Below are 22523 nucleotides of genomic sequence, written 5' to 3'. Positions count from 1 at the left end.
CAGGAATCAGAGAATTAGTGATTGGTTTATACTCATAATGCAATAATCCTATCCTGGCACATTATGAAACACAACTAAGTGCTTCTTATACCTAGGATTTGATTACCTCATGATGATCTGACCATACATCTAGAAGTAGGAAACATTTCTTTTGACTTTTTAAATTTTTATTCTTATCTTAAATATTCAGTGTGTGCTGGGGGGGGGGTTTCTGCATGAAGAAGATGACCAAGGTAATTTGAAATGTTGCAAATAATTTCTTTATGAAGTTTTTTCCCAGTTTTGATTGCTTCTTCAATACCTGGAGGTAGATCCCTAGTTCATATAAGTTGTCATAGCTTCATAACTGCCAGGCAAACGTGTACTAGCCATAATGGAGCTAGGACAATTTATACCAGCTCAGGATCTGCCCTTTGTATTAATTAGATTTAAAATAAACCTCTTTCCTCCATAAGCTATTTTGATTCAAGAGCTAGATTAGAAATGCTATCATTTAAAAATGTAAGTGAATTTTATGAGTCTTTTTTTTTTAAATCCTTTAAAATACATTTTAACTATTCTGTTTGATAAGTATAAGATTACTGGAAAACTCATAGTAGCATTACAGTACTATAAAATATCACTACTGTAATACACATAACCACTTTCAGTTCAACAGAACAATATAGGACCCTGTTTTCAAGTGCTTTAACACTTTGGTTTCATTAAATCATTATTTTGACTTGTAAAATAGTCATTTATGTGCCTACCTGCCAGACTGTTTGTGTATATAAGATATGGATATTCTGTTGAGGCACCCTGTAAAAGGACACTCACCTCTTGAGCACCTCCTAGTGACCGAACCCCTGCATGCTGCTGGCCAACCTTGCTCTGTCTTCAGTAGCTTGGCCATGTGGTCAAGTCAAAAAGTCCAAAAGAATTCCTTCCAGGTATTAAAGAGTCCAATAACTAAACAGACTATTTGCCCTCAGTCTTCAGCCCTGGCTCTGGGCCCTTTAAATATGGTGCATTGTTTGGGCTCCCAGATAAGGCCTCTCCTCTTCCTGGCATTTATGCCACTTTACAAGTGGCCCATAAGGGAACCCGGGCACATCCCCTCCTCTGGGGGCCCACCTAAGGACTCTATACACAGCAGCCACATACTGCTTACTCCAATCCTCTGCTGCGGTTTCCCTGGGCCTCTTCCTCCCAGGCCCTTTTATTTCCAGCTCTATCTCAGGGCCAATGTCTGCAATCTCAAGAGTAAGTGCAGCCAGCCTTAAACTCTGGCTACTTGTCAGGCTCCTTTGGCTAGAGAGGAGTCCCCTTCCTCACTCCTCTGGTCCCATCCAGCAACGGATCTGCAAAGGCCCTGCAGCTCCTTTTATCTAAGCCTGCTGGGCTCTGATTGGCTGTTGCTTGTCCTTCTAGCCATTGGAAGACAAGTCTCTCTAGCTTCCAAGATGGCTTCTACAGTGAGGCCTCTCTAGGCAGGCCTGGAGGACTCACCTTTGCTGCCTTTTCCTCCCACCTTTTTGCTTCCTGGGGTAGGCTGTAGCGGAGCAGTGGGGCCTCCAGCAGGGAGCCATGAAGGCCTAGTACATCCCATCACACACCTTTATTTGAAAATGGCTTCACCATATTTATTTCAAAATTAACATCATCTACATTTCAGAATAACTTTAAAGTAAATTACTTTCCATAATGATAATGGAAAACCTGGCACATGATTCACAGCTTCATAATGCAGAAAGTCTAATTTATGCATAATTGATTAAATTCAACTTTGTGCATAAAACTATGTCCAAGGCCTATGCACTACTCAAAGCCCTATTTTGAGGGCTTACATGGGATTTAAGTGATTCATAGGCTTTGGGTTGGTGTTCTGCTCACGAATGAATTTCACTTCCGGGGAGTACAGTTGGGTATTTTTTCAAGGGCCGTATTCAAAACTTTCCATTCAGTAGGCCTCAGATTCCATCTTTGAACTGTGATATTTTCATATTAATAGACTTTAAAATGATGCCCCCATGGTAATAAAATATATAAGAACTAATTCAAGGTTGCTGTGATGCTTTGCTGTAAGATTGTGAAAGTACTTTTTACCCAACATCCAAAGATCAATAATGATTTGTTGACTTTTTTTGCCAGTTGTGGAGCCTGAGTGTGAAAAAAGCTCTGCTACCACCTATTACTGGTACAGAGAAGCACTGAACATTTCCAACTCTCTCTCAGAGAGTGGGGGTCTGAACTGGAAAATGACTCTGTGCTTGCTGGCTGCCTGGATTCTGGTTTGCCTGGCAATGATCAAAGGCATTCAGTCTTCAGGCAAAGTGAGTATATTCTTTATCTTAATTACAGTGTTTTACTTTCTGTACATTCTTACTTGCCACTTCCTTTGCCTACCCTCTCATAAAATCTGCACGGGCAGACTAAAGGTTGTGACTCATCTAGCAATTTTATAATCTCGGGTAGAAAACTGTTGGTACCTAAGCATTAAAACTGTAGACATAATGTTTGGTTATAAAGAGAGAGGGAGTGCTGAAGTCTGAGAACCCTTTTTGTTTTCATTTGATATAAATAATGCAGGTAATTTCACCTCTGTTTTATTGCATCACTGATACATGTGCATACATTTGTGTATCAGATAAAGAGGTGAGATGGCTCTTACCACATCCATGCCCATTTACAGGATGGTAGATTGGTTCCTTATGATCCGTTATCATTTTGATACCTCACAGAGGTCCATGCTGCTGTAACATCCTTTATCATGAGGGCTGGATACAGCTCCCTTTGGAAGCCTTCATTGTTCCTTTTCAACCTTTTCGATTAGCCATCCCCTATTGCTGCTGCTGCTGAGGAGGAGAGCGATAGATGCTACAGAGTAATTCTCATGCTTGAACTCTCTCTCGTGTGCGCTCTCTGTGTCAAAGAGTCATTTGGGCCAGCAAGAAAGTAAAAGAGAGGACAAGCATGAAAATGACTCTATAGTCCAGTGGTGAGAGCACTGGTAGGTGGGGCCTGAGGATCCAGCCCTCCTGTGTCAATGACTAATTATCCAGAGTGCACAGCTTCAGGAGGAGAGCTCTCCCACATCAGAATATGCCATAGCCCAGTGGCAGATCCCTGCTCAAATCCCTTCACCTCCTCAGGGAGAGTGGGTCTTGAATTGTGAGTCTCCCACGTGCCAGTAGAATACTCTAACCACTGGGCTAAATGTTATGAGGGAAGTTGTCCTCTTCCTCCTTCTCCTGTCTGTTTTGTGTAAATTCACCTGAGGGGCCCAATCCATTAGCTGTGTTTGGAGGCTGTCCACCATCAGGCCCCACACATGACTGAGGAGACAGAAAGCCAATCTTCCCGGGATATGTGAATCGCTCTGGGGATTAGGTGGGAGATAGGCGCCTAGAGTGAAGCAGCAGTGTACATTCTCAGAGGCAGAATCATAGGTGTCTAAGGAAATTTTACAGTAAAATCTTAGGTGCCGAGTGAGTTTAGGCACCTACAGGGTTCAGTGGAAATTTTATGCATCACAGTAATTCTTAAAACTGGGACTGTCAATAAAGTTACACGTGAGTGTAAATGTTAACAGGATTGGGTCGTAAATCGGGCTATCTCAACTAGCATTTAGAAAGGAGACACCTGAGGAATGCTGCAGGAAGGTCTGAAGTTTATGGAGGGGCATTTTGGGATGGACCTAGAAGGTGGCAATGGCAATAATCCTCCCCCCCAGGTTCGTCCTCCAGTTATTCCTGATCCTAAGTGAGTCTGCAAAATTTGTATTTAACATGACTGGAAGTACTCACCTAGAACTTCCACCCATAATCTCCTGCCCTGGAGGCAAGAGGACTGAGTCATAATGTCAGGCTGTATTATAAAATACTAGCCAAATTTAAGGGAATTCATCTTTCCTCTACATACAGCCCCAGATAAGAAAAAAACAATTGCCCTTAAGACTGGCTGGTTCTGGTGCCTCATTGCTGACAGCATCATCTGCCCAGTTCTTTGCAATCAGAAAATCTTGTGATAGGATGTTACATCAGATCATGGGGAATTATCACATGCCTCTTTAGCATATTCCAGTAACAGAAATTATTTAAGTATGGCCTGTTTTGACACATAATAAAACGATTGAGTTTTTCAAGCACCAAACCCATTTACTAGCCTTTTCAAGAACAGATAAGGAATGAAAGATAGCATTTCACTTACTGGATACTGTTTTCTTTCCAATATGAGATCAGATAAGTTAACAATAAAGCAAAAAGATATTTATCACAAGGGGTTGCAAGTACCTCAGAAAATTAAGCTTTATGCTTTTAAAACCAAATGAAGTCAGCCCTCAAGTATAAGGTAAAAACCTGGTCCTTAGCTGCATCGGTGCTGTAGAGTGTAGGAGTAGGGTTCTCCTGGCTCAGAAAGTTGGTCTGGATTGTATTCTAGGGCTCTAAAGTGTACTAACTTCTCTGCCTATTAGCCCAGTGAGATGTGATCTTCAGGTGAGGGGGAATGGTCCAATCCCTATGCAACATGGCTGAAATCCCATGGATTTGGGGGCATTTGCACACTGTTTTGGGCTCCCCTTCCTTCTTGGCAGTACACATTATTTGGTGGGGTGAACCCACTGGGCTACCTGTTATCCCTCTCCCAAAAGGAGTACAAGTTGCAGATTATAACAATGCTGCAAAAAGCAGCCACTTTCTTCATCATGATTTCTGCCTGAAACAGAGTACATTTAGAAGCAGAAGCAAAGTCCTTAAGAGTGGCTGCTCCCCACTCCTCTCATCAGGACTGACATACCCATTGGATTTCCATGGAACCCCAATTCTGTGTTGTTCAACCAACCAGACCAGATGTTGTACTATAACTGTTTCTGCAATTTGGGGAACCATTTGAGCAATGTTACCTTGCTTTTGCTCCATTCTGCCCCATAGAGGGGAACAGAGAGTCTGTCTTGCAATTTAATCTTGGTCATGCAATTGTACCATGAAAAGGCACTAACTATAGAAAATGAAACTCTGAAAAAAAAAACGCCATGCATGTCTTTTTAATGTTCTTTTAATGTTTTTCAGATCATGTATTTTAGTTCCCTTTTCCCTTATGTGGTACTTATATGCTTTCTAGTCAGAGGACTGCTTTTAAATGGTTCCATGGATGGAATTCGTCACATGTTTACACCTAAGGTATGTGCTTAGTTTCCATTGAATGTGCACTTATGGCTTCAATGGCAAATTGTTCATTTATGAATTCTTTCAATAATAAAACACTGGGCTTAGCAGCCTTCTTTCAGGGCCTGCTCCTGCTCCCATTGTAATAAATGGGAAATTTTCCATTGACTTCAGTGGCACAGGATCAAGCCCTTAGAGCCTACCTGCTCAGAAACACATACGGGATCTGTTCCTGTTTCTGTACAAGTCAGTTCTACAGTTGAGTTCAGTGGAAGCAGGACTGGCCCTCACAGATGAATATTAAATAATATATGATAAAACTGAAGGGGTCATCGTGGCCAGAGAAAAATAACAAGAAGGTTACCCCTTGTTTGAATGTCAGGAGCACCATCAGTAGGTTAAAATGACCTGTGTTAGCAATCATATTGTTTTTTACTTGCATGATAGTAATACTAAGAGTCCCTAACTGAGATCCAGGCCCATTATGCTAGGCACTGTACAAACACATAGTGAGAGACAGTCTGTGCCCTAAATTAGCTTACCAGCTAAATAGACAAGACAGTTGCCGGGTGGTTGTGAGGAAGTGTTATCACAATTTCTACAGATGGAAAACCAAGGCACAGAGATATTAAGAGACTTGTCCATGGGCAGACAGGAAACCTGTAGCAGAGGCAGGAATTGAACTGAGAGCTCCTGAGATGTAGTTGAGTGCTTTAAATGAGAGCTCCTGATTTGCAGTTCAGTGCTTCAAACACAAGACTATCTTTCTTTTAATCGTAAAAACACTCTGGAGCCAGATCCTGAAGGAAGCTAAGCTCCCCAGCTCCCACTGAGCAAAAGGAATTCAGCATCTCTTAGGAGTTGGCCAATCATGATTTAAACATAGTGATGAGTACATTACAAATAATACTGATGATTTTTTAATTAAAAGAGGTTAGTAATAAAATTGTTCAAATAAATAATGTTTAAAGAAAAATTTTATTCTTAATATTTTCTATTGGTCTCTAGATATGTGTCTCAAAACCTGATTTTCATTACTCTCGAGTGATGGTATAAATACAGGAGAGGATAATGTTGTTTGCAGTGTATATAACCAGAAGATTGTCACTTGAACATTGGCTTGATGTAGATAGAGTAGCAAACGAAATATATATGGGCCTGATTCAAAGCCCATTAAAGTCAGTTACTAGGGCAGAAATATCACAGTATGTGGAGAAATGTTTCCTTATACTGCACAAAAACTGAAATGAAAATGCTCTATATTAACAGAGTAAATAAAAATGTGAAAAAAAATGTTCTGACATGCTGGTAGGAATTAAGAGTGTATATTTAGCTCCATCTAGTGAGCAAGCACTAGAAATGATTGTGTGAGAGATACACACAACATTTGAAGTACACCTCTACCCCGATATAACGCTGTCCTTGGGAGCCAAAAAAATCTTACCGTGTTATAGGTGAAACCGCGTTATATCAAACTTGCTTTGATCTGCCGGAGCGTGCAGCAACCCCCCCCCCCCCCCCCCCCCCGGAGCGCTGCTTTACCGCCTTATATTCGAATTCGTGTAACATCGGGTCGCGTTATATTGGGGTAGAGGTGTATCTGTAGAGTACAGCATATCTGTTTGTACCATTTGTAATTACAGTACTGTGCATCTTTACAGAAAAATATATATTTCCACCTTCACACTAAAGATCCATTTGTCAGGACTTCCAGGACCAGAATTAGATTTATGAAAACAGCTCCTTTACAGTTTACATATGATATATATAATCTTTCAGTTTTTACAGGAAGTTGGAAACTTCTAAAATTGTATTAAAGTAACTTGAGGCATATTTTGCTTAAAGTAAGGAAAACCAATACATTAATGTAACTATTTTGATGCTTTTATTTTCTTATAAAACTAATGAAATTTAAATACAAAGTATGTCATCAAAATTAAGGTCTTTTAATGTTATATATAATTTCATAACATATTTAGGAAGGTATGGTTCAGTTCGATCTCAGTAGACAAATCTAATATGTCCAACATAACCATCAACTTCTGACCTTCTTTGAGATCTATGGAAGAAAAACAACATATAAGAACTAGACAGTGTTGTTATTCTGTTGTGATCTACTAATTGGGTAGATCCAAGGTAAACAGGTGATGCAGTATAAATTATCTAGTTTCACCAAAGGCATTCATTGAAATTGGATGGGCTAAAGAAGCAATGCAAATAGAATTTACAATCAAATTTCAGTGCAGGGCCAAATTTTCACTTGGATATGTGATCTGTTTAAGTCAATGAGAGGTTTATGTGTATATTTGAAGACAGAATTTGACCCACAGATATCAGCAAAGGTTATAATGGCCAGAGTTTATTCTGCTCATTGAATCTTTCTGCACAGACTATAATGTAAGTGCATTCACAGAACTCTCTCTTGTTAACACAACAGAATTCCACATGATGCTTCATGTAATTCATTTTTGCTATTCAAACAATCTTCAACATACTTTATTTTAATTTTATAAAGGAATTGTATCCCAAAATATCTTAACAATTGCAACTCAAATCAATTAACCCAGTTAAACTAGAAACGTACTACAATGTGGCCTCCAATACCAGGGTACAACTAGCTACTATTTTAACAATGAACATAACTGGCCAACAGTGCCTCATTATGTTCCTCTTGGACTGTGTGTAAAGTGGAAATCTTGGTCCATACATTCCTCCAGTGGTATAATTAATATTCAGCTTTTGTTCTAATACTGTATAAATAAATTTGTGCTTTAGCATTTTACTTTGTGTGGGTTATCTTACAGGATTGTATGTTGTCTATCCATACAAAAGAAGTACTGTATTTTGTAGCTGACGTATATTGTGTCTAATTTCAAACAGCTTGAAATAATGCTGGAGCCCAAGGTCTGGAGAGAAGCTGCTACTCAGGTGTTCTTTGCCTTAGGGCTTGGATTTGGTGGAGTCATTGCCTTTTCAAGCTACAACAAGAGAGACAACAACTGCCATTTCGATGCTGTTCTGGTGTCCTTCATCAATTTTTTCACTTCTGTGCTGGCAACTTTGGTGGTGTTTGCTGTCCTGGGCTTCAAAGCAAATATCATAAATGAGAAATGCATTACCCAGTATGAATATTTGTTTTTTTTCTTCATTTTTATGGTATATTTCACTTAGGAATTCACACAAGAAATCCTCTGATTTATTATCACTATTTCATTGTGTTTTACAGAAATTCAGAAAAGATTTTAAATCTTTTGAAAATAGGCAATCTGAGCCAGGATATGATCCCCCATCATATTAATTTCTCTAGCATTACAGCAGATGATTACAATTTAGTTTATGACATCATTCAAAAAGTTAAAGAAGAAGAATTTCCTGCTCTTGGCCTGAAATCCTGTCAGATCGAAGATGAGCTTAATAAGGTTAGAATGATGTTTGTGTCTTCAATGCAAAGATTATGAATGAGTAGGTATTTTATTAGCCATCTGTTACTGTGAAATACAAAGAATGCAATATTGTATATCTAAAATTGGCTTTATTTTCTGAACAGCCTCATCTGTAAACAGATGGGCCTCATCTAAAGCCCCAATCAGATTTTTTGGATCAGGCCCCTAGTCAGTGTCTCTGCATTGAGCTACTGTATGCTATGGTCAAGATATACTGATCCTGAGATCATAAAATATAATGAGCCTGATTTTCAGACATTTAGAGAATGCAATATTATGGGTGGGAGCAGGGCTGGCTCCAGGGTTTTGGCCGCCCCAAGCAGCCAAAAAAAAAAAAAAAAAAAAAAGCCGCGATAGCGGTCTGCAGCGGCAATTCGGCGGAAGGTCCTTCGCTCCGAGCGGGAGTGAGGGACCGTCCGCCGAATTGCCACCGAATAGCTGGATCTGCCGCCCCTCTCCGGAGTGGCCGCCCCAAGCACCTGCTTGCCAACCTGGTGCCTGGAGCCGGCCCAGGGTGGGAGGCAGAATTTGTGTACGCAAGCTTACAAAAATATGTAAATAAATACTGACCCACTGTTACTTTGACTCACAGTTTGCTTTGTTGTCTCCATTAATCATCTCATGTGGATTTCTTATTGACAGGCTGTTCAAGGCACCGGTTTAGCTTTTATTGCCTTTACAGAAGCAATGACCCACTTCCCTGCTTCTCCTTTCTGGTCAGTGATGTTCTTCCTCATGCTGGTAAATTTGGGACTTGGCAGTATGTTTGGAACCATTGAAGGAATCATCACACCTATTGTTGATACCTTCAAAGTGAGGAAAGAAATTCTTACTGGTGAGTTTTACAAGTTTCCATCTCTCATTAGCCCAATAAAATAGGTCTCCTCCTCACTTCTTTGGAGAAGAATAAGAGGTATTTCATGTTTTTATTGGCATAAAGAGTTGCACCACAGAATATAGTATAGTGTAATTTAACTGCAGTCCAGTCTGTACTCTCTATTCCCCACCCCCATATACATAGCTCCATAAAGAATTTTTATGTGTGTAATTCAAGTTGTATAACAGTTTCCATTGTGAGCTCCTTTAAAGTCAGTCATTCTTAAGTCTCCCAAAATGTTCGCCATTCAAGCATAGACAAGTATGACAATGTAAATAAAAAAGAATGAAAAAAATAAATATAAAATGCTAAAATTTATGCACAAAGAGGAATGAAAGTTTCACATGCAGCCTTAATAGTGGCTTGTCCTGATTTATGAGTGATTAATGGGGCATCCTTAACCATCTTTTACTAATCTTTTCTTTGGATAGAGAAAAAAAACGAGGTAAAGAAATAAACGGTGAGATGAAATTTGCAGTTCAGAAAGTCTATAGAACTACCACAGTGGACCAAGCAAATTGCCCACTCACTCTGATAGCCTACTGCCAGAAATGTCCTATGTCAGATATTTATGAGGAAGATAGCATCCCTGAACCCACCATTCATAAAAAATACTTTTTTACTGAGAGTTAGGCCTGGCCAGTAATGCACTGGGCTCCCATGGGCTCCTATACAATTTTGAAAATCCCACTAAGCACCTGTCTAAATCTTAGGTACCTGAATAGCTTTAAAAATCTGGCCTTGGAGGACTTAGTTAACAAGGAAACACGTGCTTCAGTTGTTTGCTTGATCAGGGCCTTACAATTTTCACAAAGGCTAATCAGCAGATATTCATGAGTGCTGAGCCATTGAATAGAAATGCTCACCACTTCTGAAACACAGCCCTTAATTCTCTTGCTTCTTTAAAACCCTATCAAATAATTTGTGTAACATTAATATAGTTTGAAAATTAGCTACTTGTTCTGAATGTGTATATGAATGCTTTGTTGCCACGTAATACAATTTTAGCACTTCATAATAAAATGTTTTCAGAATTGATCTCTAATCTCCAAATTCTACCCTGGATTACGTCCCATCCAATGCCAGTTGAATTGCACAGCATAAACACCAACAGGAGAATTTGGCATGAAGAGTCATAGATACCCACAAATCTGCAATTTTGATTAAAGTGTTCCTACATTTGTAACTTGCAGCATTATGGGCCTGATTCAGCAAAGCACTCAAGTAGCTTTGAATCTCCATTGCCTTCACTGAGACTTATCACATGCTTAAATACTTGGGGTGTATGTGTTCAGTGACATTAGTGCTATCATCAGAGTCTCCATATACAGATTATTGCATACTCTGGCTATCTACAACATGAAGGCACAGAGGGAAGAGTTAACGATTCAGGGATAATCTAAAGTCTGAGGGTGGGATTTTCCAAAGCACACAGTATGGGGCTAAATCTGTTTAACTGAAGATTCTAGGATAACTCATATTGATTTCAGTAGGAGCAATTAGGCCAGTGCTGAGCCCTTTTGAAGATTCCACACTAACTTTCCCTGCTTTTGTCAATTTGTGTTGGTGCCCTGAATGCTATGGTTAACATCCATTTTTTATTTTAATAGCTGTTTCTTCTGCAATGCTTTAATTCAAAACTTTTTTCTCCAAAAGACATTAATAAAGTAAACAACTGTGGCTACATGATAAAAAAAGATACATTTATTTTTATATGACCGTATTTACAAAATTATTGTTCTCTTTCCTTACAGTACTTAAGTCAATACATATATTGGCTGGAGTATAACAAGTGGCCTTTATGGGGTACTGTTACACTTTGGGGCCAATCCTACAAGTCTTATCTGTTCAGAGTACAACCAACTTCAAATTCTTCCAGAATTTGTCTCACTGTATTACTATTGTAGGGTCCAGTCCTGCTCCCACTGAAGCCAATGGCAGAAATCCCATTGACTTTCATCATTGAATTTCATTGACTTTGGGATGGAGATTTCCTGCTGGACTTTAGAAGAAGAAAAGGTTATGATGCTGTTGCTCTGAAAGCAAGTAAATGCAAATAGTTCCCTTGGCAAGTGAATGCAATCTGAATCAAAGTGGCAGTGAATGATTCTACCTAGTAAACCTATATAGTTGTTTGGTTTTAAAAAATTGGTCTAAAATTTTGACGCACTTAACTTTAGTTGATGGAAAGAGAGAACTAAGGACCAGTTCACAGCATGCACTGCATTAAGTGTACTGTTTTCCTGGATTCTACCCTTAAATTCACTTTAAGTGTCTAATGATAAATAGTCCTTGATTCAGCAAAGAACTTATTTTGCTGAATCAGGGCTGCCTTACATTCTAGTAATTACTTCAAATTTTTGACTGTTTGCTGCCTAGGGAACGGCTAAGATTCCTTTGATGGCTTTACTGTGCTAGTGCAAAGGTGGGAAGAAAAGAAGGGAAAACTAGTGTCAACCTAGAATAAAGCAAAACAATAATTATTTTGATGTTTGGTAACTCTTTCTTCCTTCCTTCCTTTCTTTCTCTGATGCATGATTATGGTTACAATTCTAATTTCTGTCCTTTGTTCCAGTCATCTGCTGTCTGGTGGCGTTTTTAATTGGCCTGATCTTTGTGCAGCGCTCTGGAAATTATTTTGTCACAATGTTTGATGATTACTCTGCTACTTTGCCTCTACTTATTGTGGTCATTTTGGAGAATATTGCCATTTCTCAAGTTTATGGGATAGACAAGTAAGTTCAGGAAATGGAGTTGCTCCTTTCTGTGATGGTTAATATGTTGATGCTATTCATCATTATCCTTGTTATTGTTTTAGTTGTATAGGATCAACAGTCCGCTGGATGAGGTAAAGACAGATCCCTGCCCCAGAGAGCTTTCAAATTATCTAGGCAGCATACAAAAACAGAGAAGGGAAGGGGAACGATGAACTGAAGAGTGAAATCAAGTCTTCATCTTGGGGTTGTTTTTTTCTTGTGTGTGTAGGTACATTATTTCTGGTAGGTTATGGGTGTCAGGGTGGGTGAGCCTGTGCTTGTAGGACTCCTGAGGGAAGTGCATTTTTAAGGATGGATTTGGAGAATATATTGGACCAGCGTAGGAGGAGGGTTCTAAATCTATGGGGGCAGTATGGAAGAAGGCCTTCAAGCACGAGTAGTAGAGGGACACAGAGGGTTGATTAGACCAGTGCAACAGAGAAGAGGAAGTCAGTTGCAAGAAACAAGGTCAGAGAGATGGGCAGGATGAGAAAGGTCTTGAAGTCAAGGAAGGGGCATATAAATTTGATCTACACAGCAAGGGGAAGCCAATGGAAGGATTTCAAGAAGAGCTAAACATACTTAGAGTAGTGGGTGAGGAACAATATATGATTTTTGACAGATTGAATTATTGGACAATATGACATGAGAGGTAGTCTCTCAAGTTGGAAGGCACCAGCCCATTTAAGGCTTTTTAGGTCAAAATCAACACATTAATTAGACTAAAAATACAGAAACCAACAGTCAGCCAGTGCAGATCCTGGAACTGTAATGTCACACACTCTCATCAAGGTGCACTACTTACTAGACTGGCTACTGCATACTACACCAGCTAAAGTTTCTAGATTGAGTCAAGGTAAAGTCCCATGCAAAATTCATTGCATTAATCTAGTCTTGAGGTGTCACAGGCATGGATCAGGGTACCCAGATCCAAATTCAAAGGAAACAGTTTCAATCAACTAGTCAGCACAGATGATGAAAAGAATATGGCTTTGTTGTAAATCTAGTCTCAGATTTAATAATCTTGAAGCATTGACCCTACATATGTCAAATGCATTTGTCTCCTGTCTTGATTTATCAGTCCGAGGTATTACTTTGTCAGTGGTTCCACGGGGTATCCTGATGATTCAACTGAAAGTGTCTCTGAGTCACGGCATGTACTGTAGTCCAGCATTCAGACTGACCTGTGAACTCATTGCTAAGCTCTATACATCACTGATGGTGTATATTTCCCCACACTAACCTTAGTATGGAACCCAATATTATTTGCAGAGACCACTTGAATCTGAAGCACTCAAACTGCCATTGACAAGTAGCTATTAATTATCAGGCCTAGGAGCTTCAGTCAAAGGTCAGGACCACATTGTGGTAGATGCTGGGCAAACAGTACAAAAAGGCAGTGCCTGCCCCATAGAGCTAATAATCTAAGTGTAAGAAAAGAGACAGCAGGTGGATACAGACCGACGGGGGAACACAAGGAAACATGAGACAATATTGATCAGCCTGATAGGCAGCGGTCTCAGCACAGCACCTAACTCTCAAGTTTTCTGTAGGCATCACAGCAAAGGAGAATTTGAGGGAGGTGACCTTGTGGATGCTTATGTGGAGCACCTCCCAAGCATGAGGAGCAGCATAGGAGAAAGTAAGAAAGTGTTTGAAAATGTAACAAGGCTGTCATCATTGACAGATCAGAGGCAGGAGATGACATCTTGATCATATATGAGAGATGATAGGTAGTGTGGGGATAGGTCATGAAAAATCTTAAAAGTGAAGACAAGTAGCTTATGTTTGCTATGGTGGAGAAAGGGGAGCTATATACCAAGGGTTAAAGCCATTTGTGAAATCGGTTATTTTCACTGGTTTTAACTATGTCCTTTGCTCACAATGAAGTATATTCTCAGTGGTATGTTTCCAGGAATTAGATGAGATTTTATGTCATAGTAATCTTGCATGGGGCATTTCTTCCACAACGTTAATTACAGTAGAAGCATTTTGTTACAGTAACATTCAAATAGGGAAATGAAACAGCAAAAGTGTTAAAATGCCATCAGAGTTTGCTGACAAAACCCAAAAGGAACCAGTTCTAAGTTAACACTCTCATTTTCTGCTGGCATTGGAGTATGTGTACTTTTTCATCAGAAAGTCCTAAAACAACAGGCTTGGTTCAAAACATATGTTGCACTATAAAGGCACAGTGGCAGAGTCAAGACCTTACACAGTCAGTCATTCAACAACTGATAAGGTGCAAAATGGTAGCTTGTTGATAATGTAATTTATTATAATATATAGCACACTTGAATTCCAAATTAGTTTTGTAACACCTATTTTGTTCTTTCTGGTGCCGTATTTGTATGTGAATTCAAAAGCAATGGCACATGCCTAAGTAGATATCCCAGCACAATATAAACACTTCAGTAGGTTTTGCGTTGGGTTCAGGGTAATATTTCTTTTTACACTTATACTGGTTTGGGGCAGCATCTTTGAACTAGCAGACAGCTGCAAGAATGGGTTGGAAAACTTATAACAGTGTTTTTTTTTTTTCCTAATGTATCACCCCTAAACACCAGTGTTAAATCTTTCTGAGCTGCACACTGTGGATTTTCACAATGATTCATCAACATTCAAAATATGTTTCTTACTTATTTTAGGGTAATCTATTCTATATTTGTGACACACCAGGAACTAAATATTGGCCTAACATCATTTAGGGATCACACTCATTTCTGCTTGTGGCTTAATCAGGATTCAAACCTAAGTTTTCTAGCACTCTGAGTGAACTTGATCTGAGCTGATTCAACCCATTATTAATATAGGTACTATTTGTAAACTATATAATTGATCTAAGTGCAGATATTTCTATTTTTACCCTTTATTGGTGTGCTGCTTGTTGCAAATTAGCTGATATGTCTCAACTACATACACTCAAAACCTCAGTTTCTGTACTAATAATAATGTGCATTTCCCCCCAGATTTATGGAGGACCTAAAGGATATGCTTGGTTTTTCTCCAAACCAATATTATTACTACATGTGGAAGTATGTTTCCCCTGTAGTATTGTTATTTTTGCTGGTAGCTAGTATTGTCCAAATGGGATTAAGTCCTCCTGGTTACAATGCATGGATTGAAGAAAAGGTAAGTAATAACATATACCATTGCCAGAATAATGTAACATGTATTTAAAGTGCTTTTGCTAGCCCATGAAAAGACACTTTTGTAATTCATATAGTTCATTACAAATGTAAACATGGCCACTTTTGTTTCTAGTTATACTAATACAAAAACATCATTACCTTTAATATAGCATTGGTTCTTTCATTTCCAAAAAAGGTAGTCACTGGCTGACACCTCCCTTTTATCCTTTGTGTCAGTGCTGATTTGTTAGGTTGCATGTGTGAGAGAGAGGGTGAAAGGGGGAGGTGTTAAGGCATTTGTTTGTTTGTTTGAATTAAAGCAGAATACATGGTGGTGGCACTGAGCTAGCATCAGTTGTTTCACCACTTTGTTGTCATCAGCTATCATAGAACTAAATATTCAGATTAGACATTTCATGGCCACTCCCCTTGGAAACTGGAACAGCATATCAGTGAACAGCTACTTTATAGAACAATCTATGATTGTCTAGTATAGTGGGATAAGGACATTCAGTTTCTAGGAAATCTAGGTATATTGTTTTTCAGCAAAGAATTGGTAATGTTCTGTTTTCTAGGTTTTTTGCAACATTAGCACTGCTCTTAGTGCTTATTTCATCTCATGTAGCAACACCAAATCTGGGGTTGACTGCTAATCAAAATTTGGGGGAAGTGAATGTGTGATATGAATAGGAGTTTCGTCTGGGTTAGGATTGCAAGCTTTGTCTCTTATAAGTAACAATGTATTAATTGTGTTTCTCTTGGCCCACATAGGCTACTGAGGAGTTCCTGAGCTATCCACCCTGGGGAATGATTGTCTGTATATCTCTGATGATATTGGCCATACTTCCTGTCCCTATAGTCTTCATAGTCCGCCGCTGCAATCTTATTGATGATAGCTCTGGTAGTTTGGCCGCTGTATCCTACAAAAGAGGACGGATAATAAAGGAGCCTGTTAATCTAGAGGGAGATGATGCAAGTCTGATTCATGGGAAGATTCCAAGTGAGCTGCCATCTCCAAATTTTGGTAAAAACATATACCGGAAACAGACTGGATCCCCAACTCTGGATACTGCTCCCAATGGACGCTATGGTATTGGCTATCTAATGGCAGATATGCCAGATATGCCAGAGTCTGACTTGTAGCTAGAGAACAAAATCACTTTTTTTTGTTTATACTGTATCACTAAACATTGGCTCTCTAAGAGAAGTTGTCTGCTTCACTTACTAGAGTGCGATCTCAGGTGTCCCCTAGCTACAGTCTTTAAAATATCATGACGGTACATACAGAGTGAAAATTCCCTTTGGATTGATCTTCTGGTTTTATATTGCATTAGAACATAAGAACAGCCATACTGGGTCAAACCAAAAGCCCATCCAGCCCACTATCATGTCCTCTGACAGTGGCCAATGCCAGGTGCCCCAGAGGGAATGAACAGAACAGGCAATCATCAAGCGATCCATCCCCAGTCACCCAACCCCAGCCTCCATCAAACAGATGCCAGGGACACCATCTCTGCCTATCCTGGCTAATAGCCATTGATGGACCTATCCTCCATGAATTTATCTAGTTCTTTTTTGAACCCTGTTATAGTCTTGGCCTTCACAACATCCTCTGGCAAAGAGTTCCACAGATTGACTGTGCGTTGTGTGAAGAAATACTTCCTTTTGTTTCTTTTAAACATGCTGCCTATTCATTTGGTGATCCCCTAGTTCTTGCATTATGAGGAGTAAATAACACTTCCTTATTTACTTCTCCACACCAGTCATGATTTTATAGACCTCAATCAAATCCCCCCCTTAGTTGTCTTTTTTCCAAGCTGAAAAGTCCCAGTCTTGTTAATCGTGCCTCATATGGAAACTGTTCCATGGCCCTAATCATTTTTGTTGCCCTTCTGTGAACCTTTTCCAAATCCAATATATATATATATATTAGATGGGGCAACCACATCTGCATGCAGTATTCAAGATGTGGGCATACCATGGATTTATATAGAGGCAATATGATATTTTCTGTCTTATCTATCCCTTTCTTAATGATTCCCAACATTCTGTTCGCTGTTTTGACTGCTGCTGCACATTGAGTTGATGTTTTCAGAGAACTATCCACAGTGACTCCAAGATCTCTTTCTTGAGTGGTAACAGCTAATTTAGACCCCTTAATTTTGTATGTATAGCTGGGATTATGTTTTCCAATGTGCATTACTTTGCATTTATCAACATAGAATTTCATCTGCCATTTTGTAGCCCCGTCGCCCAGTTTTGTGAGACCCCTTTTGTAACTCTTTGCAGTCTGCTTTGGACTTGACTATCTTGAGTGTTGAAGGGAATACACACCACACAAAAAAATCAGTGATGGCCTAGGTCTGTCAAGATAGCGAAGATTTTTTTTAAATTTAATTTGAAAGCTTTATGTCTATAAAATACAGTTGTTACCTCAGTTTGCAGCAGTTTCTCAACTGATGTAATATTTCTGACTTGGTTTAACTGAAAATCTCTTTTTTGATGTCAGGTTAACTCCCAAGTATTAGAAGTGAGCCTCAAAATTGTTCACCAAACCCGTATTTCTTCACACAATTGTATATACATTATGTAGATATGCTGTACTTATTTTGTTAGCACTGATAATTACTTAGGCTATTAGCTGAGTACAAAATCTTGCAAACTATTTTTCTTATGTAACAGCTGTATAGAAAAATAGTATTAGAAAACCAAGGAGGAGGCTTCTAATGGGAATACAAGAAAGATTCCCAGTTCACTGAGGACTGCTTAAGCTGTGGCTGTATATTTTATGTAAAATATTTTCTTTTTCAGTGTGAAAATGATGTAAGAGCGAGTCACTCCAAGACTCTTAAGGATTGTGCAGATTCTGCATTTTTTCTATGCTGTGTGCCTAAAAAAACCTTCTTGATATTTATTGTGGTTACAAGATTACATATATATTATATTTATATAATATACTTGTAATGTAAATATGTATATTAATACTGTATGTAATGGTTTCAAAACTTGAAGCAAGATGGCTTTTTTAATTAGTCTCTTTCTGTTTTGCTTCTGGTTTATGCAAAAAGAAATCCTTGTTTTTTTTAGTGAATAATTGTTAAGAACTGTATGGCATTACATTTTAACCTATGAATAAAGAGAGTGAAAAAAAGATGTTTATTTGTTATCTCCTGATATGTTTTTATAGTGTAACACTCTTGCCTATCAGCTGGGCTAGCTGAAAGAACAGTGTTCACAAACTGGAGAGAGGTGCTCAAAGCCTGTAAAAGCAAAAATATGTTTAACTGGGAGGTCATGTTTTCATTAAATTACTGCATCAGGAATAAGGATTTTTATTATTACTACAATAATTTATGTAGCCCTGTAAATTTACATATCATTTTACAAATCCAGACATATAAGTTCCTTGGGGCATGTAATAAACTATAGACTCAAATCTGCTTTTGCCACAAATCCTGAGCAAAGAGTAGAGAATGGCTATGTTGGCCAGGAGCAGAACACGGAATCAGATTGTGTCTCTGGGATGGAATGCAAGAAAGTCAGAACCACTATCTGGTACCTTGTTCTCCTCCCACTCCCGCTTCCTCTGTGATTGACTTGCAGCTATCCTCATCCTATCCCTGACTGCCCCTCTTCATGTCTACATAGATAGGAGAGGAAGTTGTGAAGGTTGCTTTGCTTCTCTGCTGCTACCTGTGCTTCTGGTAGCCCACATAGGTAAGCCTTATGTTTGCTTATTTCTTTGCACAGGTGCATATGGTGGCTCAAATTTGAGCCTTAAACTATACTACAACAGTGTGTGATTCAGAATAAAATACTTGCATGTGAAAATAAAGATCCAGAGTAAGCTATGCAACATACAACATGCCCATGAAAATATTATTTTATTATTTGTCTCGGAATAGTTCCACCCCATGCCTCTCCCCCCCCTTAAGATCTTCTGAAATAATTTTCATTAATAATGATGAAGAAGAACATCTTCTCAAGTTAGCTAACAGTGGCTCAGAGAAAAAACATATCAGGTTACTTAACCTTTTTGAATATTGTGCTGCCTCTTATCTGCATAAAATGTGGTCTATGGGATGTCCTTAGCTTACCTGTTGGAACTTACACAGGGCAACTGAAATAGTTCAAAAGGGTCATTCATCAAAGATCTCTGTGGTCAGCAGATGATGTTAGTAATTGTATACTGTCACTGTGCCTCTGTGAGTCACAACTCAGAATACCAAATTCAGGACAAACTGCTGAGAAATAGGGCAGACACACCTGAAAGCTGGTGGTTATTCTCCCATAAAATATACCAAACTAGCAACAAAAATAAACTTTGGTTTCACCACACTGGCTAACAAGAAGTCAGAAAAGCGGTCTCCTTGGGCATTCCAGTCCTGATTCAACACCCAGGCACTAGACTTAAAGATGAGTGGTTATTTAAAACCAATTTCATGAAACAAAAGGGTTCTTCTGATCCCAAAGGACCAGCCACATACCCAGGTCAATATATAACTCAGATCTTACCCCAAAATCATGCTGTTGCCCATCCTTTAGTATCTAAAATCTAAAGGTTTGTTTATAAAAAGAAAGAAAGAAAGGTGAGAAAATTGTTTAAAGGAATCAAATATGTACTGGTTGCTTCCAAATCATTGGAAGGTCCGCAGTCCTTTGGTTAGAATGCTCCCATTAGTATAAGTCCATAGTCCAGAGGGTTGAGCAGGAAAGAGGCAAAATGGAGATGTTTCCAGCACCTTTTATAGCTTCTCTCAAGTGAAGGGAAACCCATTGTTCTCACTGTGGAAAATTACAGGTGACAAGATGGTGTTTGGAGTCACATGGGCAAGTCACATGTCCATACATGATTTCTCTTAGTCACAGCAGGAAAGTCTATTAAGTGTAGATGGGCGTCTTCCATTGTGAGTTAACTGTTCTTTAATGGGCCACTCAACTCGAATAGTTCCTTCAAGATGTGCAGGCTAAATACCTTGTGGGCATTACCACAGGAGCAAATGTTTAAAATACAGGTATAGAGCCAATATTCATAACTTCAAATACAAAAATGATACATGCATACAAATAGCAAAATCATATTAATCAAATCATACCCTTTCCATAGACACCTTACTTGACATACTTTGTACAAGATTTGTTGCAATTATATAGCAGTGGCAGCAACAATGGCCTACATGGTCATATTTTATCAGATAATGTCACATATACCACAGCAGAATAGCAAGAGACCTAGAGGAAATGTGTACAAAATGTAGAGATGTGCCCAAACCTGCCACATGGAAGCAGCAGAAGTGTAGGAATGTACTATCATCTACAGAGAGGGGGAATGCCAGGATGGCTCAGGGAAAGGCAGTAAGGTCTAAGAGGACACAGGCCTTGACTGCTGGCTTGAGGGTCCCTGAACCAGAACCTGGAGTAAAGGGCAGGACCAGGTTCCCCTGCCAACCACAGGGAGTAGCGCTATTTGGCAGTGAATGGGAAGACTACCCAGGATTGCTGAGGGAAGACCTTGGTACTCCAGAAGGGGACAACACAGATGGTAACCTTGCCAGAGTGCTGTGTTAGAAAGAGGCAGCAGCAGCTTGTGGAGTGAGAGAGGGGCTGCAGACACTGAGAGAGAGAGAGATGGAGAGACAGTGTGCAACTGCAGGAAGGAGTGTCGACCTTGCAAGCTATTCCCCAGAATGAGCAGGAAGAGGCATCATCCTGGCGGTGACTGGCACTCTCCATCACAGCTGAACAAATGAAGATGATCATACTAAAATCTGTCAACAGAACTACCCTTTCCCATGGGACAGCCCCTAACACAATATCCTTAGTCCTGGTTAAATTCCCTTTGCCTATTCCAGAAATACAAAAATGACATCAATGCAATCATAATCACAGAGTGAAGGATTGTCCCAGTATGGTAGAGGCCATGCCATCAAGAGAATCTGTCAACTCTTTCTCCTGTTTCATCTACTTTCTGTAATATTTTTATCCTTTCCTTAAAATGGCCACACATTTACACTGTTAACTCTTGATTAGTTGCATGCCAACAACCATACTTTGATTATCCTGCCATACCGGTTGCATGGAATGTTGTGGGCTCCAGGAATCCCTGTGCTCTAATACACATCCTGTCTACTGCCATTCAAATGCTTGGTGCCTTCTGCTGCTAAACATCCTCCACTGTTGAAGCTGAGTCCTTTGAAAAACAAAAGCACTGCTGGAAAAGTGCAAGTAAGTGTGGAGGTCCTCAAAGAGTCACCTTAAAAATAGAGTGCAAAAGATTCTGTGCAACATCCCAGCCCTAGGAGACAAGCCAAACATGAATATATACTGCCTTTTTCAATCCCTGGTGAAAGTCCATTGAAATCTCTGTTGAATTACTCTGCACAGAAGTTTGCCTCAGCGTGTGATTTTTGTTGTGCTAGCCATTAGTGGAGATAGAACAAAAAATACCCTCATATGAGGTAAATATAACATAACCAAATAAAAGACAAAAGATCCAAATGATAGAATAAGGCTCCAGGAAAATGATGGAATTTAAATCATCACTATATACCTAGAAATAGCAATCCACTGAGACATGAGAGTGGAGTATCATTCTGTGTTGTCAGAAAGGTTGGAAATAATGACATAAGACTGGCCATCCTAGTTCAGAACAGTGGTCCATTTAGCCCAGTATCCTGTCTTCTGACAGTGGCCAGTGCCAGACACTTCAGAGGGAATGAACAGAACAGGGCAATTATCGAGTAACCGATCCCTATTGTCTAGTCCCAGCTTCTGGAGGTCAGAGGTTTAGGCACATCCAGGACATGGAGTTGCCTCCCTGAGCATCTTGGTGAATAGCCATTGATGGACCTATCCTCCATGGACTTATTTAATTCTTTTGTGAACCCAGTTATACTTTTGGCCTTCACAACATCACCATGCAATGAGTTCCAGAGATCGATTATGCATTGTGTGAAGAAGTCCTTTCTTATGTTTGTTTTACGTTTGCTGACTATTAATTTCATTGGGTGATCTCTGGTTCTTTCTTACATGAAGGGGTAAATAACACTTCCCTATTCACCTTCTTCACACCATTCATAATTTCATAAACCTCCATCATATTCCCTTCTTAGTTGTCTCTTTCCTAAATTGAACAGTCCCAGTCTTTTTAGTCTCTCCTCATATAGAAGTTG

General features: G+C 39.4%; 1 protein-coding gene across 1 annotated transcript in view; it reads left to right on the top strand.

Annotated features, from left to right (window-relative positions):
* SLC6A15 (solute carrier family 6 member 15) overlaps positions 1 to 16494 on the top strand; it is a 29777-nt gene extending 13283 nt beyond the window's left edge. Inside the window, exons 4-11 of the mRNA XM_065412955.1 lie at positions 2131 to 2312; positions 5049 to 5159; positions 8025 to 8266; positions 8371 to 8563; positions 9230 to 9422; positions 12040 to 12199; positions 15190 to 15352; positions 16123 to 16494. Coding sequence (XP_065269027.1) covers positions 2131 to 2312; positions 5049 to 5159; positions 8025 to 8266; positions 8371 to 8563; positions 9230 to 9422; positions 12040 to 12199; positions 15190 to 15352; positions 16123 to 16494 — 1616 coding nt within the window. The remainder of the gene's footprint in view (positions 1 to 2130; positions 2313 to 5048; positions 5160 to 8024; positions 8267 to 8370; positions 8564 to 9229; positions 9423 to 12039; positions 12200 to 15189; positions 15353 to 16122) is intronic.
* The last annotated feature ends 6029 nt before the right edge of the window (positions 16495 to 22523 follow it).

The sequence above is a fragment of the Emys orbicularis genome, chromosome 1 (genome assembly GCF_028017835.1).
Source record: "Emys orbicularis isolate rEmyOrb1 chromosome 1, rEmyOrb1.hap1, whole genome shotgun sequence".
NCBI classification, from domain to species: Eukaryota; Metazoa; Chordata; order Testudines; family Emydidae; genus Emys; species Emys orbicularis.
The sequence above is the reverse complement of the archived record's forward strand: the minus strand, read 5'-3'. Positions and strand labels throughout refer to the sequence as shown.